This window comes from Trichosurus vulpecula, chromosome X (assembly GCF_011100635.1).
Source record: "Trichosurus vulpecula isolate mTriVul1 chromosome X, mTriVul1.pri, whole genome shotgun sequence".
Taxonomy (NCBI): domain Eukaryota; kingdom Metazoa; phylum Chordata; class Mammalia; order Diprotodontia; family Phalangeridae; genus Trichosurus; species Trichosurus vulpecula.
In genome coordinates, this window is record NC_050582.1 from 7347042 (window position 1) to 7364738 (window position 17697).

Below are 17697 nucleotides of genomic sequence, written 5' to 3' on the forward strand. Positions count from 1 at the left end.
TGTTAGCTACTTGAAGACAGTGGCCCACGTATGGTAGAGGCACAGAGGATTTTTGTGGGATTAAATTGTTGAATTCAAACTGAATTGAATGATTGACTAGAAAGAAGGGCAAAAGCATTTCCAGAGCACCTACTATGTGCTAAGCACTTTACAAACATTGTTTTGTTTCATCCTCACAAAAACCCTTCGAGGTAGGTGCTATCATTACCCCCATTTCACAAATGAGGAAACTAAGGCAGACAGGTTCAGACAACTAGGAAGTGTCCAAGGCTGGATTGAACTCACATGCCCAGGGCTCTGTGCCCTATGCTTTTAGGCGTTATTGTCTGAGATTGACAGCTGAGGAAACTGAGGCAGAAAGCAATTTAAAGAAAGAGACTTAAAAAGCTAGCAAGTGTCTGAAGTTGGATTTGAACTCTGATCTTTCTGACTCTAGCTCCAGTGTTCTGGGAACAGTGGTGTCCTGCTCTTCTCCTCCCCTCACAACTGAATGTGTGAATGAATGAAGTCCGTGGGCTGACTGTGGACTACTTAGAATTTTTTTAAAAAGGATGATATATATTTGAGCATTTGGGGGTGGGATGTCTATACCTTTGATTTAATCAGTGGAGGGAACTCCCACTACCCGTGTAGATTGACAATTCATCTGCAACTGTAGTCTTAGCTAGCTTCCTGGGACTGAGAGGTGACGTGACTTGTCCAAGATGTAAGAAATTCAGCAAAGCTCTAGAGTCAGAGCAGGACCAATAGGAACCGCTGAATGACCCTTTGCTCACTGCTGGCCCTGGTAGCAGGCCTTTGCAATCTCCTCGCTGCCAGTTACCCAAGAATTCTCCCTAATATGAAGAGACGCCAGTCTCAGCTCTGAAGCACAGACACCTCAGGTCTGAGCTCCCTGGCCTTGGTGCTTGGTCCCATTCGACCCAGAGAAGGACACTCTAAAACCCCATTTGCTTCGCCCGTTGGGTGCTTAACTCCATCCAGGCTCCCAGCAGTTGGCCCTGTGTCTCTGCCCCTTCACATTGCCTCTGGCCTCCATAAAGCTGCCTGCTCCACCTCTCAGCCATGCCAGCCAAGGGTTGGGGTCTCAGTAGCCAGCACTACCTCCCAAGCCAAGCCTTGGCTTAGAGAAAGTCCATCTAAATCTCTAGGGCTGGATCTGGAACCTCATGCCCTCCCTCCTTCTCTGACACAAGGGGCCTTGCCCTAAGCATGTGCCCCTCGAGTTTTCCCCTGGCATTAATGGCCTCTTTCCTTGTACTGGGATCCTGTATCTTACTGAACCTGTAAACATGGTCACACAGCTAGTATGTGGCAGAGACTAGACTTGAACACAACAAGGTTTCCTGGCTCCAAAGCTGCCTTTGTATCCATCGGGCCAGCTGCCTCTAATGTGCCTTATTTGAGTTTTAGTGCATCAAGTGATCTTTATGTAGTTTTTGAAAGTAAAAGTCACTTCAGTACATTTTAAAATCTGTTGTTAGTTGGTGATTTTTATCTACCACGATTTGGAACAGTGTATCTAAGCTTGGCTCTGGTTGGGCCCAGAGGACTAAAAAGAAAAGAAAAGTGAGAAAAGGATAGATATATTACAAGCTGCAAGGGAGAGACTCTAGGTATTTGCTGTAGACCTTTCTCTGTGTGTTTCTTGGAGTTAGGAAGTGATGCTTCTGGATGTCCTGATCAGGAGATTTCAGGGGAGCCCTAGACATCCTGTTAGATATTTGTCAGCTTCCAAATCTGTCATTTTGGGTCTTGTGTCAAATAGAACCCATGGATGGCTTGGAGGCCTCACACACATAAACAGAGAGCAATATTATTAGTTTAAGCAAAAGAAGGGGTTTTTTTTCTTTTTGGTGGGGGTGGGTGGGAATGGCATTTAGCCACTTTATGAAAGTGTTCCCAGGACGTATTTTAGTAGGAAGAATGATTCCTTCACTTATAACACTATTTGGAGGAAATGGAGAAACTGAATGGTAAATTTCTCTTATTTTAAATGTGGCCTTCTTGCTATTATCAGTGTGGATTCATAGCATGAATTCCTTTTTTTCCCCACAAAGGAGAAAGCCAAGGTTGTCGAACCTCTGGACTATGAGAATGTTGTTGCCCAAAGGAAGGCCCAGATTTACAGTGACCCTCTCCGAGACCTGCTCATGTTCCCCATGGAGGACCTGTCTGTGAGTAGTGAAGCCCTGAATCTGATGTTCTGATGTTCACCCAAACCCAAGGGGCTTGGCTGAGCCAGGGTAGGCAAGACTTGTCTCCTCCTCTTAGGTGTCGGTGATAGCGCGGCAGAGGAGAACGGTCGAGTCCACAGTTCCAGAAGATGCTGAAAGGAAGGCTCAGAGTCTCTTTGTTAAAGAGGTGGGGTCCACATGGCTTCCCAGCTCATGCTAACACATCAAATGTGCTTTCCTTTTCTTTTATGGTGGTTGGGATTTCAAAGTAAGGGAGGGGCTGGCCAGTCTTCTACCCAGCCAGGCCAGGGGGTGCTTGTTCATTGGATTCTGCATGAAGCAGAAATGTATTTGCAATAATGTCCATGATCTGTACCATGGCACCGCCAGGCTGCAGCTGAAGTGGCTGGCGTACCTCCCAAGCTCCTCGCTCGGCCTCATGGAGATGCTGAGTGTGGGCAGATACTGAGTGGAGGCTCCTGGGCTGCCCCGCCCCAGGCAGGGAGAGGCTGAGAGCTCTTTGCAAATTGCTTTTTTGTAAAGGCCTCTTGACAAGTGATTCCTTTTCCTAACTTTTCCTCTTTTAAAAAATGTCTTTATTATCAAAGATGACAGATAACAAAAGGGGGGGCACATGGAGAAATACAGGTGACAGAAAACAAAAAAAATTAACAAGAATTGTTTTTAAAACCAAACACCCAGAGCACCTTTTTCTTTTTAAATAACTATTTGTGTTTATTCTTCTATGCCCTCAACTAATGATTTCAGTCTGCTTTCAGTGTATTAAGACATACAGCTCAGACTGGCACGTGGTGAATTACAAGTATGAAGATTTCTCTGGCGACTTTCGAATGTTGCCCTGGTAAGTTGAGTACTCGGCAGAAACGATTGATCATGAAGGGGAGGTTTTGGACTCGCTTATCTTTTAACTAACCGAGTCACAATTTGTATGAACCACAATTGTACTGGTATACAATAAAAAGAGTGCCACAAAGAGCGTCCAGGCAATAGTTGTGAAGCCCATGAGCCCTCAGTGCTGCCGGCAGAGATGGCATCCTGCCCCAAGGAAGGCAAAGCAGGCTGTGGGGGATGGGGCGATGGTGAGCTCTGCTGAGGATGCCTGCAGCCGGCATCTGGATTGGTAGCACAGGGCCCAGCAGCTCCAGCTCCTGGCCTATCCAGACTCACAGCACAGGGCTAGCCGTTCCTTGCTGATGCTCCCTGCAGCGTGCCTTGGAGAGCTTCTTCCATTCTGTCACTTGCCCTCCTTTTCTTTTTCATCTTCCCATCTCATTTTTGTTCCTTGCCTTTTTGGGTCAACATCCACATGAAATGGGATGTTTTGGCACCTCCTGTGAGTTTGTTACTTGGCTTTTTTACAATTGAGGATTTTAAGAAGATCATCTCCTGCCCAGTCATTCCATCTACCATCATGCTTTGAGAGGATGGTAGATGGCAATTTCAAAGGGTGCTCATTTTCAGCTGATTGTTTCAAATCTTTTAGAAACTCCTGGTCCCACAGAAACACTGAGAACTTGGCTAAGATCACCACGCCTTCTTGGAAAAAGAGAAAACTCACCTTTTAATAACTCCTCATGATTTATAAACTGTTCTTCTTCCCAATGACCCTGTGAAATAGGGCTTGTAAGCATCGTTGTCTCCAGCTTGGAGATGAGGAAATTGAGGCTCAGAGGAACTGGGCCTCGGCTCATCCTACAACACAAGCACTGATTGCGCATTGAGTGACATGATTTTTTTGTCAAAGGAAACAAAGTGAGAAGAAGCTTATCCTAATCATTGGCAATTTTATCTATTTTTGTGCTTGTGAAAGATGGAAACATATTCAAAGGAAGAATATTACCTTGTATTTAAATGGTGCCTCTAATTTAGAGAAAGCAAACCATTGCGTCTGTTATACTGTATCTCCTAATAAAATCCTTCTTGGGAAGAATACGGTCAGCAGAGGCAATGGATGGAATCCTAGCCCCTCCTCCTTCTGATTTCTACAAGGACCATGACATTTACATCAATCTTCTTTGGGCTTTGAAGAAGATGGGTAATTTAAAGAAATTCTTCCATCTATCCACAATTGATTTTTCCTCCTGAAGACTTTCCTTGGTTCCATCAACAGCTAAATCGTGTCTCATGGTAACTCTCGAGTGCCTTGTTCCTAGCTGAAATCCTCAAGCTAACTCTTTCTATACCTTGCAGAATATTCTTCCTCCTCCCCAGCCCCTTTGCTGATACAGCACTATTAAGCTTTGAGGATTTTTACATGCTCCCCCCCTCAATTTCCTCACAATTATTGCCACAGAGGTAAAGCAGGCATTATTCTCTCCTTGACAAATGAAGATATTTGCCCCCAGAGACATTAAGTGGCTTGCTTAATGTTGCACAGCGAGGAAACGATAAAGTGGGAACTGGAACCAGGGTTTTTGGACTCCTTCTAGCCTGTTGCCCTTGTTCCCTAATCTTGCTGTGCTCCTTGTCTTTGTACTGACTGTAGGGGGAGTGGAATGAGCACTGGGTCCAGGACATTAAGGAGACCTGGGTTTTAATCCTGGCCCTTTGACAGATGAGCTGCGGGCTACTTTTGTGAAAGAGTGTGATTCGAATCCTCTCTCATGCCCTCCCCAGCCACTCGAGCGCCACTCCTACTTCTGACACAAATGACAGGAATAGTGAGCACTTAGTGCTTTACGTAGATTATTTCTCTTTATGCTCACAACAGCCCTGGAAGGGGAGTGCTATTATTATCTCCATTTTTCAGATGAGGAAACTGAGGCAAGCAGAGGTTAACTGACATGCCCAGAGTCGCACATCTCCCAAGTGTTGGATTTGAACTTTCGTCTTCCTGATACCAGGTCTAACACGCTGTCCGCTCCATGGTGTAGCTGCTTGGGCAGGTCACTTAACCAGCATGGGCCTCAGTTTCCTGTTCTATGAAATGAAGGAATTGGACTATATGGTCTCTGAGGTCCTTTCCAGTTCTTGATATGTGATCCTTTGACTTGTGAGCAGGGGAGAATCTGAGACAGGGATGAGTAAGGTGATTTCTTTTTTCTCTTGTTAAATATAGATGGAGCTAGGATGGGAGGTAATAAAAGTAAGACTTTGTTGGCACTTTGGGAAGAGGCATACTTCCTCCCAGTGCTCAGCCAACCTGCTAACTCCAAGCCTTCCAAGGCATAACCACCCCCGTTCCCTCATCCAGCCCGGGCCTGCTAATCCCAAGGTCCCCTTACTGAGGTGCTCAGCTTTCAGGGCCTGCCATTCCTTCCCCCCAACGCCACCCCTACATGCTCAGCCTTCTCTGAGGTTAAGGGGCTAGAGGCTGGTGATCAGGCTGTGGGAACATGAGACAGATTGATGCTTTAAGGGCTGGGCTGTGTGCAGGGTGGCCAAACGTCTCTCTGCCTTGCCCTTGCCACCCATCTCTGTGGTTCACAGTGTCCTGCAGAGGAAGGAGAGAGGACAGCCCATTTATCTCGAGTGTTCTCTATGCGTTGTTTGGTTTCTAAGAAGATTTCATTGATTTTTTTTCAGCAAATCCTTGAGACCAGAAAAGATTCCCAGTCACATATTTGAGATTGATGAGGACTGCGAAAAGGATGAGGTAAGGGCAAATTGGCCTTGTGTTCTGCCATGTAAAATGAAGGGCATTTTCAACGTGGACTCCTTGACAATCCAATTCAACAAACCATTATTAAGCACCCACTGTGTGCAACGTGCTAGGAATACAGAGACAAAAATGAAGGAGCTACATTCTCTGGAGGGTATGCAGCCCATGTGTGGGTACAGCAGCACAGGGTGATTGGAGGAGGGTGGGTCAGGGCACCAACGTTGGAGACAATCTCGTGGAGGAGAAAACACCCAAACCAAGCCTTGAAGGTGGATTTTTGAGGGCCTCTGAGCAGGGGGGACTGCTTGCGAAGAGATAGAAGCTGGATTTTTGAGTGCAGGAAAGGGCATAGTCTGGAATGTCTGGAAGGGCATGCTGGAGGCAGATTCTAGAGAATTCAACGCCACACTGAGAAGTTGGGGGTTTATCCGAGAAGCAATAGTGAGCCACTGAAGATTCATGAGATGGGGAATGACATGCTACCTATGTGAAGGATGTTTTGGAGAAGGGGGAGACTGGAACTCAGGAGCCAGCTGAGGAGTCTACTAGAACAGTCCAGGTGAGAGGTGCTGAAGATTTGAACTAAAGTCGGGGTCCTGTGACAGGGCAGAAGAGGACCAAGAAAGATGTTGTAGCAGTAGCAGAATTGACAAAATTTGGCAGCTGATTGGGTGTCGAGGTGAAGGAGTAGGAAGAGTCTAAAATGACTCCAAAGCTGTGAACTTTAATGTCTAAAGGAAATGATGACAATGCCTTCAACAGAAATAGGAAGTTTGGAAGAGGGTGGCAAGAGGATGCTTTGCACATGCTGAGTTTGAGATGCTGATGGAGCATCCCGGTGATGCCCAGCCGATAGTTGGTCATGTAGGACTGGAGTTAGGCGAGAGATTAAGGCTGGATTATGCTAAGTGAATCTATGGGAGCAAATGGTATCATCAGAGTGGGAAGAAAAACCAGAGAGAGAAGGAGGAGGACCCAGGACCTAGTGTTAGTGTCATCCATGCTTAGAGGATGATAGGGGAGAGGAAATAATCTGTCCAATGAGATTATATATCTTCTGAAGCACTAGACCAAACTTAAGGCATTACCATCTGTCATCACCATCATTGTCATTACCAGTCACCCTGCAAAGGCTGAAGGAGACTCAGACTGAGGATCCTTGGTGGCTAGATCTCCAATCAATCAAGGTTTTGGAAATGTAAAACACTGTTGGGAGAGAAATCTCTGGCTAGGATACAGGACTAAGGGGGAAGAGGGAAGGGAACAAGTACTTTTAAGTGCATACTATGTGCTAAGTACCTTACAAACATTACCTCATTTAATCCTCACCACAACCTTGGGAGGTGGGTGCTATTATTATCTGTCCTCATCTAACAGGTGAAGAAACTGAGGCAAATGGAACTTTAAATGACTTGCCCAGGGTCACACAGCTAGTAAGTGTCTGAGATTGGATTTGAACTTGTATCTTCCTGATTCTGGGCCCAGCACACTAGCCACAGCACTACCTCACTGATGGTATTGGCATAGGACATACATTTTGTTTATTTTTTTTTTCTGGACATAGGGATGCCTGTGCCAAACCATCCACACCTCAGGCCAGTCCCTTTGCTGCCAGCGGCCATGTAGGTAGCTTCCACTTTTTCCCTTTGAAGGTTCCCAAAATGATAGGATCATTCATTTGGAGGCCATGCATTGCTGTAACATTTAGAAGTACTGATTATTGGTACACTGGAGAATCCTTGGCTTCAGCGGCCCCCATTGGTCTGTGGTCACAAAGCTCAGCTTCACGTGTAAATTCGAAAATGTGAAATATGATGGTCCCTTACACAGGGTTTTATATATTGAGGATGCTCAGTAAATGTATTTAATGAATGGTTTGTTGCTATTTTATTTGTTTTAGGACTCATCTTCATTATGCTCGCAGAAGGGCGGAATGATTAAACAAGGCTGGTTGTTTAAAGCCAACGTGAACAGCACCATCACTGTTACCATGAAGGTAAGAACTCATCGTGTCATGGTGCCAGGTAGAATTAGCCTGTTTTGGAGTGGGCCTCGTTTTGCACTGACTTCAGTGGGATATTTGAAGAAGCCCACATTCTGAGGGTGCTTGTCTTCTTTCCCTAACATGAAAGTCCTCCTCAGTGGACAGCACTTTAAGAGTGTAGACATAAAAATAAATGAAGAAGAGCAACTTGTTAGTGACATTTAACTACTACCTTCTGAGTCAGTCGATTAAAAGGGAAAATGACGGTTAAATGAAGAGAGTAAGCTCTGAGAACAAGGACATTGATGATTCTTATGGAAGGAAAAAACTTAGTGAAATAAGTGTGTGTGCGAGGATGAGGCAGTACGTGAGAATTGTCACTTGATGCACTAAAGGCAGAAGGGAACTTTCATCTGTGGTGATCAGAGAAGGCCTCATGGAGGAGAAATTGAATTGGATCTTGAAAGGAGGGTCCAATTTCCCTAGGTTGACATAGGTGTTGGAGGTCATTTACAGCAGAAGAAATAGCTTCAATCTGCACTCTCTGTCAGTGCTCCTGCTGCAGGTGGATAGCATATTTCATCATGAATCCTTTGGACTTATGGTTGATCATTGTGTTGATCAGAGTTCCTAAGTCATTCCAAGTTGTTTGTCTTCATATTATCATTTTTCTTGTACAAATTGTTCTCCTGGTTCTGCTCACTTCATTTTGCATCAGATCATATGTGTCTTTTCAGGTTTCTCTGAAACCACCCCCTTGGTGATTTCCTACTACACCGTAGCATTCCATCACTTATGTATACCATAACTGGTTTGTGAGATAATGTTTGTAAAGCATTTTGCAGACCTTAAAGCCCTATAGAAATTGCTCACTATCATTCTGCAGCTGTTCACCTAATGCACAGGTCAGAAAAATTGCCAGTTCGGCGAAAGTTGGTGTTTTGTGTATTGGTGTCGATAGATGGTGGTACCATGGCTTTAATCTTCCTTCTTTGCCTCCACATCATGAAAACATGCCTTCCCTTTGTGAATTTTACAGCCACACTACAGGTGTACCTCACTTTAACCAAATCCAACAAGTGCCAATTCTGATTTAGAAAAACAATCAGTCTCACAGCTGTGAGACTTTGAAGGTGTTTCTCAGGCAAACCAGCAGAAAGCAGCTGGACCTTTGCTAGGATGCACTTTAACTCAGGAGTTAGGTGTGGAACACTTAGGGGCAGCAGCCGAGGAGACCAGGGGAAACTGAGCCTCTCTTGGAAATCGAGAAAGGCACACACTTCTCAAGCAAGTCCTTTCACATGTCCCTTTAGCAGAGAGAACACCTGGTATTTATAGCCCACACAGTCAGTGACACTTTTAGGCAGGAACCTAAACCGAGTTCGTACTCTGAGATCGCTCCAATGGTTCCCTTGAGTCCACAACTCTTGCTTCTCTGAGTGAGCTAAAGTCCTTTGTGGCTTCCCCTGGGAGCTGTTTGTTGGATCAGACCTCTTCGGGCACATGCAAGGCTCCCTGGTACCTTGCTTTCGAACCTTGCTGACCTCTCCCTTCCCTCTGCCAGATCTACTCAGCTCACCTTAGCCAGCTGCTTCTGGCTCCTGTTCATTCGCATTCATTTGCACCAGCTACATCAGTGTCAGGCCCGATGCCTTTCAGCAAACACAACCCAGCAGTAGCACAGTGTGACACACACCATTTGCTGCAGTCTTTAATTCCATTCAACCAACACAAGGCAGGCACCCTGGGGATACAAAGACAGATCTGGCTGCAGGGCGCATTTGCAAGTCGTTTGTAACAGAAACCTTTTGCTAAGGTGTGGAGGGGTGAGGTCTGCATTGTTGATGAAGGGAGCACCGACAATAATGAAATGGAAGCTCTTTTGAAATACCCATATACCCCAAACTTTGGCATAGGGCCCAGGGGTGGGGAACCTGTGTGGTCTGACAAAGCCCTGGAGGTATGGAAGGCACATGGTGTGTGTGTGTGTGTGTGTGTGTGTGTGTGTGTGTGTATGTGTGTGTGTGTATGTAGGGGCCTCAATTCTTGTGCATGGCTCCCAGGGATCTTAGGACGGTCAAATGATAAGATACTGTAAAGTGCTGTCCATGTGTAAGCTATACTGAACTTGGGCTAAGCCTTGACTTCTGGGCCTCACTTTCTTCTGCTATAAAAGGAGGAGTTTGGGCTCCAGGATCCTCAAAGTCCTTTCCAGCTCCAACGTTCCACAAATGTACCTGTTGTGGAAAGGGAAGCCAGTCTTTTGGTGGTTTACATTTGCCTTCACAATGTCAAATTGGGTTCGAAGATCTGTTAAAATGTCAGCTAAGGCAGCTCTTCATAGATGTGTTTTATGTGTAGTTAATTGCCAGTAATTCAGGGGGTGGTTTACCCAGTTTGCATATTTCCTTAGCCCCCACTCAGTGTTGTGCTAGTTAAGGTTTAATGACCATAAACATATATAACCTTATTATAAATTTTACTGATTTATAAGGGTGTATAGCACACAATTTATAAATGATCATAAAATATACAGTACCCTCTATTGTAAATTCCATAGAGCCACTTGATTGTCACAGAATGCTTTTGTCAATTTTTTGCTGAACCCTTGAATCCATAGCTAGCCTAAGGTTGGGATTCAACCATTCTTTGGCAGTGATATCACATCCAAATTTATTGTCATTAGATCTCATACAGGATGTGCTGTTAAACTATTTCTCATCTTCATACAAATTATATTCATTAAACTGAAACCTCTTTCAGCATCAGCACTACTGACTGTAATGGCGCTAATTATCTTGTTGGCCTTTTGTATGGTTACAGAGATTGAAATATGGTTTGATTCATATTATTATCTATGAAATCCTGCAAATTTTATAAATCAAATTCATGTTTCAAAATCTCACTTAAATAATGGAATTTTTTCACCAGATGTCCATGGTGAAGTTAGCTCTTTGTAAGGCTGAGTCAAAATAATTAAAAATGCCTTCATTACTGCTTTTGTCCCATAAAAGATGTAAGTTCATGTGTTGAATTATTTTTTCAAGTAACACATCCCTAGGGAGATCACTCAGTTTGTTATCTTTATGAAATGGAACGTTTGAAAACTTCTCTGAATTAATCAAATCTTCAGCTTGAGATTCGTGCTTTTCCAGTGCCAATCTTCCAATTTTCCAAAGCTCTTATGGTGTTAGATTATTTTGAAGCATTTTCAGAATATTTGTTGATCTTGAATGCGATGCAGTTAAAAGTCATGAAAATTCTTCAAGAATGTCCATCATTACAACAAGATCTTACAAGAAACTGATGGTAGCTAATGTGTCTGCCAAACCGGAGTAAGGAGAATGAGAAAAATATGTCTATGATGCAGGACAATGACTCCAGCAGCAGCAGCAGCTGGAAAACTATGTGCTGCCCACCTCAGTCCCAGCACTCAGCCAATCTGTCATTTCAGTTTCAAGATCTTTAGCTACAGTTTCTGGCTTGGTTTTATTTTGGTTAAATGAGTGATAAAGAAAATAAATTTTATCCAGAAATATTTTGAAACTATTAACTCATTTTTAGGGTAGCTAGGTGGCTCGGTGGGCCAAGCCTGGAGTCAGGAAGACTCATCTTCCTAAGTTGAAATCTGGCCTCAGACACTTAATATCTGTGTGGCCCTGGGCAAGTCATTTCACCTTCTTTGCCTCAGTTTCCTCATCTGGAAAGTGAATGGGAGAAACGTCAAAGCACTCCAGTATCTTTGCCAGGAAAACCCCAAATGGGGTCATGAAGAGCTGGATGTATCTGAAATGACTGAACAACAGCAAAAACCGAAATCTCTTATTTTATTTCGGACACGGTGTCATCAAGTGATAATTGCAACTAGTGATTTCAACAGTGCCAAATGATGTTTCTAGGACGATTTTCCACCAGCTTTGTAGTGACTCCAGACTTTGTTCCCAACATTGGATTAGCACTATGGGAACAAAATGCAATCAATTCACTTTCACATATTCCTGATTCAAGCAGCCAGATGGTACGGTGCTTCCAGGTTGTTGTGAGGACCGAATGAGATGCTAATTGTAAAGTGCCTGGCATGTAACCGGTGCCGTAGAGATGTTAACTATTATTCACTACTAAACCACAGTCATTTCAAGGAGACAAGAACGTATTCAAAATTCCTTCTACTATGATTGGCAGCAATTCTTTGAAAGCAACAAAGGATGTTATTGGGATGGGAGCGGATGGAGCTATGCCCTGGCTGTGTTTATCAACCAGCTTGGAAAACTCCTGAAAATGTAGCAGTCATCAGGTCTTGGAGCACACGTCGCTGCTGCTGCTCACACTCGCAAGTTTCTTTTTGCTTAAAAACCTACTGCAAAGAATCAGAGAAGCAGGGAATCGTATCTGAAGAATCTGCCTCGTACACTGGCCGATGTCCTTCTCAGAGGTCCCAATTGGGATTTACCCTCTGCAAGCAGACTGTGCCCCAGTCATGGAATGCCATCTCCTGTCCTCTCTGCTTCCTCAGATTGTCTCTTCAGGGTTCAGCTTAGGTGCCGCCTCCTCCAAGAAGTCTTCCGGGACTCTTCCCTCCTAGCTCCTACCCCAAGATACAGATCAAATTATTTTCTCTTTCTTCAGATTTCCCTGAGTCATGTATTGGTTTCTTTCATTTGTCTGATCACACCCAGCTTTATAGCATACTTGTCTTTGTACCTATCTACTGTCCCCTTCCCCCAGCTCTTTGAATTGCCTACATTACCCTTCCCCCCTTCACTCAGGGCCCTTCACTGACTTGTTTTTTCAAGTAGCAGTGGTGGGTTTGCTTTGATCCAGGCTGGACCCTCATGACAGTGGCCAGCACAGATTGGAGAGGCGGGAGTTTTCTCAAGATCACATCTCTCCCTTAGTCACTAAAACCGGCTGACGTGTGTAGGAGCCAGTGGATGAATAATTGGATGAGCAAATGGGATTCCTATGATCCCCTTTATCTCTGGGGTATAGAGCTTCAGTTCCTCTTCAGTTTGCCTTTTGGTATTTTGAGCAGCTATGGTAAATGGCCACTGTGGCCAAGTTGAGCTCCCTTTTCAGGGCTAGGGTCCCTGAACCTTCCCCCCCTCCAGGAAAGGCAATCCGACCTCCTAGGGTGACGGGATGCTTGCTGCGGCCCCAACGTTGACCCTGCTGTGGAAGCTGACCCAATGGGCTGTTCCTTTTCTCTTCTGGCCTAGCTGGTTCCTTCAGTTTATTCTGCAGTTTGCCCACGCTGCTGCAGTCACCACTCCCAGCTGTTGCTTGTGAAACTTCATGAGCACAGATGCCACACATTAATAAGATGCACCAATCCTACAGTCCCCAAAGTAACCCTGAGAGATGGAGCTGGGGGCAGCTGCCCCTTGCAGAAGCTCTCTGGCTTTCCTGGAATGAGGAAGCACATCATTTCCATTTTTCTTAGACCTTACAATATACATTGTTGTCAGTAGTAAAAACCAAAGGAGAAGTACCTTAGGAAATTAATAGACATCTTCAGTGTCCACTTTCCTTTAATTTCCATGCCCCTCCCCCAAGCCTGTCTTCCAGTAGCTGGTTGGGTGTAGCATTAAGGGGGATTGTACAGATAGAACATAGTGTCTCTGTCCAGCATCCCACTTTAGGGCTTGTCTTTCTCCATTGCAATGTAAGCTCCATGAGGGGGCAGGGACTGGTCTAGCTAGTATTTGCATCCCTAGCATGGAGTGCAGTGACTGGCAGAGTAGATTCTTAACAAATCCTCTACGTATACGTGTATTATGCATGTGTGTATGTATGTAGCTATCATTGACTTTTAACGCCTTAGAAAAGAATGCTCAGCCTTCGTTGAGGGATTTTCGTTTTCTCAGGCCAACTAACCCTAAAATGTCAGACCTGGATCGGCTCTTAGAGATCTTCTAGTTCAGCCACATCTTTTTTTAAAATAAGTTTATTTATTTTTAGTTTTCCACATTCACTTCCATAAGTTTTAAATTTTCTCCCCTCCCCCTCCCTGAGATGGCATGCCATCCAATATAGGCTCTACATAAACATTCCTATTAAACATATTTTCACATCAGTCATGTTGTATAGAAGAATTATGGGAGGAACCATGAGAAAGAAAAACATGAAACAAAAAAAGAAAATAGCTTGCTTCGATCTGCATTCTGACTCCATAGTTTCGTTTTTTTTTTCTGGATATGGCTGGCATTTTCTATCATGAGTCTTTGTGAAGTTGTTTTAGGTCCTTGAATTACTGAGAAGAGCTAAGTCTATCAAAGTCACTCATCACACACTGTCAGCCACATCTTTTTACAGATGGCTAAATTGAGGCCCAGTGAAGAAATGACACCAATGAAGCCAACAAGCATTTATTAACTGCTTACTATGTGCCAGGCACTGTGCTAAGCCCTGGGAATACGAATACAAGCAAAAAGAAAAAGAAATCCTGCCCTCTAGGAGCTTCCCTTCAAAAAGAGCTGAAAAGTGGTTTGGGGTAGGGGAGGGTGAAGAAGAAGTCTGGTGACTTAGGAGTGGAGTCTAGAGAGGAATGAAGGGGTGATGGTGGCTAACCTGGGCTCTTCTCTAAAATGGAGACTCTGGGAAGGAATGAAGCAGTCAGAGGAATGGGCTGCAGGGGCAGAGGCATCTCCCAGCATAAGAAAGCTTCACAGGCGAAGGATTCTTGGAGGCTGAAAAGGTGGCTGGAGTATGGTGGAAAAAGACTAGGAGGGTTCCCAGCTGGGCCTGGAGGCAAGTAGTTCTGAGGCTGGATCTGTGTTCTTGTAGAGAGTGATGCCCTTGTTTTTGGCATGTGCCTCTGATGACCACCTTCATAGGCTTTTTCTTGCCTTTCTATACTTGGTGATATTTTGCCCTGACTCTCCCTCCCCGCCCCCATTCTCTGTGCTTCTGTGCTGGCATGTCCCCCTGGGTTATCTGGGACACAAGGCCACCCATCATGTGCATGACTCACTTGTGCCGAAAAGAAAGTAGCTTATGACACAGCCAGAGCCCTCATCCCTAACTTGTTCTTTGCTAGGTTTGTCACCTGTGCCAAGTACGATGATGGCAGATGGAGAAAGATGGGGATGGGGAAGGCAACAAAATAAATATTTTTCCTAAAAGTGCTTAGGAATGGTGAAAGAAGGGACTTGGTACAAATACCATTAGGGCCGAGGACCTGCCTCTTTCTGTTGTACGTGGAACCAAATGATTAAGAAATGTCTATTTTCAGTACATGTCAGCCTATTTTCATTCTTTGATCCATCAACAAAACATGTTCTTTCAAAGAATCCAAAGGGATTAAATTTATGTAAGCCTAAGGATCGTTTACTGGGCTGTAATTTTTAGTTCCCTCTGGGCCCCCAGGGCCCAGATAAGTGCTCATCAAGTAACCAGCAAGTCTGTATCGAGCGACTTCTATGTGTAGTGCGTCTCCCCAGTCACTGAGGAACCCCAATACAAAGACGTAGACGATGATGTAATCCTTGCCTCCAGGGGGACTTGATTCTAGTCGGGAAGAGGAGGTGTGGATACATAACAGAATAGCAAATACATTAATATGAAGCAGTTTATGGTGAATGCTAAATGAGTAGTACTGAGCTGGGTATGGTTTTGACAGGAAGCTAGGAAAGAGGAGGGCATTAGGAAGGTTGAGGGGGCCTGGGATGGCATGAGCAAAGGCAAGAAGGCAGACATACTGCCTCAAGGTGTAGTGGGCAGAATCCATGTGTCTGAAGTAGAAGGTTACTTTTTTTTGGAGTTACTAGGAAGTCAAGGTGGGAAGGGAGGATGGGGCCAGATTGTGGAGAACCTTGGATGCCAAGGGCTTTGGACTACATTCTGTGGGCATTAGAGTACTATCAAAGGTTCTTGAACAGGTAAGTCACATTTTGAAAGAAATATTTAAAAGACAGTATCTAATTCTAGACTTGGAGTCATGAAAGTCTGGGTTTGAATCCACTTCTCTCATTGCTTGTGTCACTGTAGACAAGTTACCTAATGCCTCTGAACCTCAGTTTCCTCATTTGTATAATGGGGATAACACCATCTATAGTAGCTACCTCAGAAGATTGTTGTGAGGCTTATAAATAACATCATGTATATAAGGCACTTAGGGAGAGAAGGACCGAGGGAGATTTTGCACACATGTACACGTACACACACAGAAGCTAGATAGTATGCCAGGCCTGGAGTCAGGAAGACCTGAGTTCAAATCCAGCCTCAGACACTTCCCAGCTGTGCGACCCTGGGCAAGTCACTAACCCTGTGTGCCTCAGTTTCTCATTTGTAAAATGAGCTGGAGAAGGAAATAGCAAACTACTCCAGTATCTCTGCCAAGAAAACCCCAAATGGGGTCAAGAAGAGTTGGACATGACTGAACAGCAAATGGTTTTCATCCGTGTTCCGCTTAATGAAATGTCATCCTCTAAGAGTAGGACTGAATAAAGGATGATGGCCCTGTAAGATGCTCTGTTTGAGAGGTGGATGACAGATCAACTTGGCCAAATTGAGGGTTGACGTGGGAAGGTTTCATAGTAGGGCAGAGGCTTTTACTGACTTAGTACAATTAATTTCCAAACCAGCTTTATGATAAGTCAGTTCAATTCAGCAAGCATTTGTTAAGTGCCTACTTTGTGCCAGGTGTTGTTGATAAAAGACTAAAATGGAAAATGATATCTACCCTCAAGGAGCTTATAATCTAATCAGGGTTTTCTTCCTCATCATTTCTTTACCTGCTTTGAGACCTAGGCTCCTTGCTCCCTGTTAGTCATTCTGTCCTGATGGAAGATGAGTCAGGGTGATTGCTTCTCTCATTTCATCTGTATCTTCATGATCCCATAGCCCTCTCCAAAATAGTAGTGCTGACATCCAATCTAAGTGCAGGAGATGCCGTAGAGCCGCCATCATCCGAGGCAGCATCAGCTAACTTACCCAAATATGTTCAGAGGTTTCCGTATTAAATGGTCTTCACTCCCATGTGCACTGGCTACATTTTCCTCCTTTCTCTATCTTGACCCCCTTGGTGAATCAGTTTAATGTGATACTGCCCTCTTTCCTTGGGTCCCATCATCACCAGTCATGCCTTTCCAAAGCCCAACCTCAGGATTACTCCCAGCATCAGCTGGCATCGCTTCTATTCACTTCCTGCTGAAGAGCTGAAGGGGAAAAATCCCCAAAGTGGGCCGATTGCGTCTGCCACAGGTTTTATAATCTCAGCTCGGCCCAGCAAGACAATCTTTTTACACCGCAGCGATGGATTCCTTATTCTTCTCACCACAGCAGCTAATCCAGAGCTTTTCACCCTTCTTCAAGCCTCCTACACTACTTCTTCCCCCTCTCAGATGAGGATCTTGCCTCATAATTAACTGAAAACCAGAGGCCATCTACCAAGAGCCCCTTCCCGCACCTTCTAGCTCATCTCACATGTCTCCAGCTCATGTGTTGGCCCCTACCATTTTCTCCTCCTCCTGCCTCACGTGGAGACACAACCTTCCTGCTTCCAAAGGCAATCCCCTCTACTTGCACCCTTGATCGCATTCCCCACTGTCTTCTCCAGCAGATTTCATGCAATGTCATCACCATTCTCTTATCTTCACTCTCTCTTTATCTACTGGCTACTTCCTTTCTCCTTACAAATATGCTCATGTCTCCCGCATCCTCAAAAAGAAAGCAAACCCTGACTTGATCTAATTATTCCCAGTGGCTATAGTCCTCTATTCTTTATTCCCCTTCTCAGCCAAATTTGAAGGCTGTCTACACTAGGTGCCTCTGCTTTTCTCCCCTTCTGCAGCTTGACATCTGACCTCATCCTTCAACAAAGTAGCCAACGGTCTCTTGATGGCAAAATCTAAGCATCTTTTTTGGTCTTCCTTCTTTTGGATGTCTCTGCAGCCTGGGACGCTGTCTATCACTCT

General features: G+C 44.7%; 1 protein-coding gene across 1 annotated transcript in view; it reads left to right on the forward strand.

The window, feature by feature from the left end:
• Positions 1–17697, forward strand: part of DOCK11 (dedicator of cytokinesis 11) — a 167352-nt gene that overhangs the window by 28802 nt on the left and 120853 nt on the right. Inside the window, exons 2-6 of the mRNA XM_036740025.1 lie at positions 2061–2177; positions 2275–2364; positions 2957–3039; positions 5724–5793; positions 7700–7795. Of these exons, the coding sequence (XP_036595920.1) occupies positions 2061–2177; positions 2275–2364; positions 2957–3039; positions 5724–5793; positions 7700–7795 (456 nt within the window). The remainder of the gene's footprint in view (positions 1–2060; positions 2178–2274; positions 2365–2956; positions 3040–5723; positions 5794–7699; positions 7796–17697) is intronic.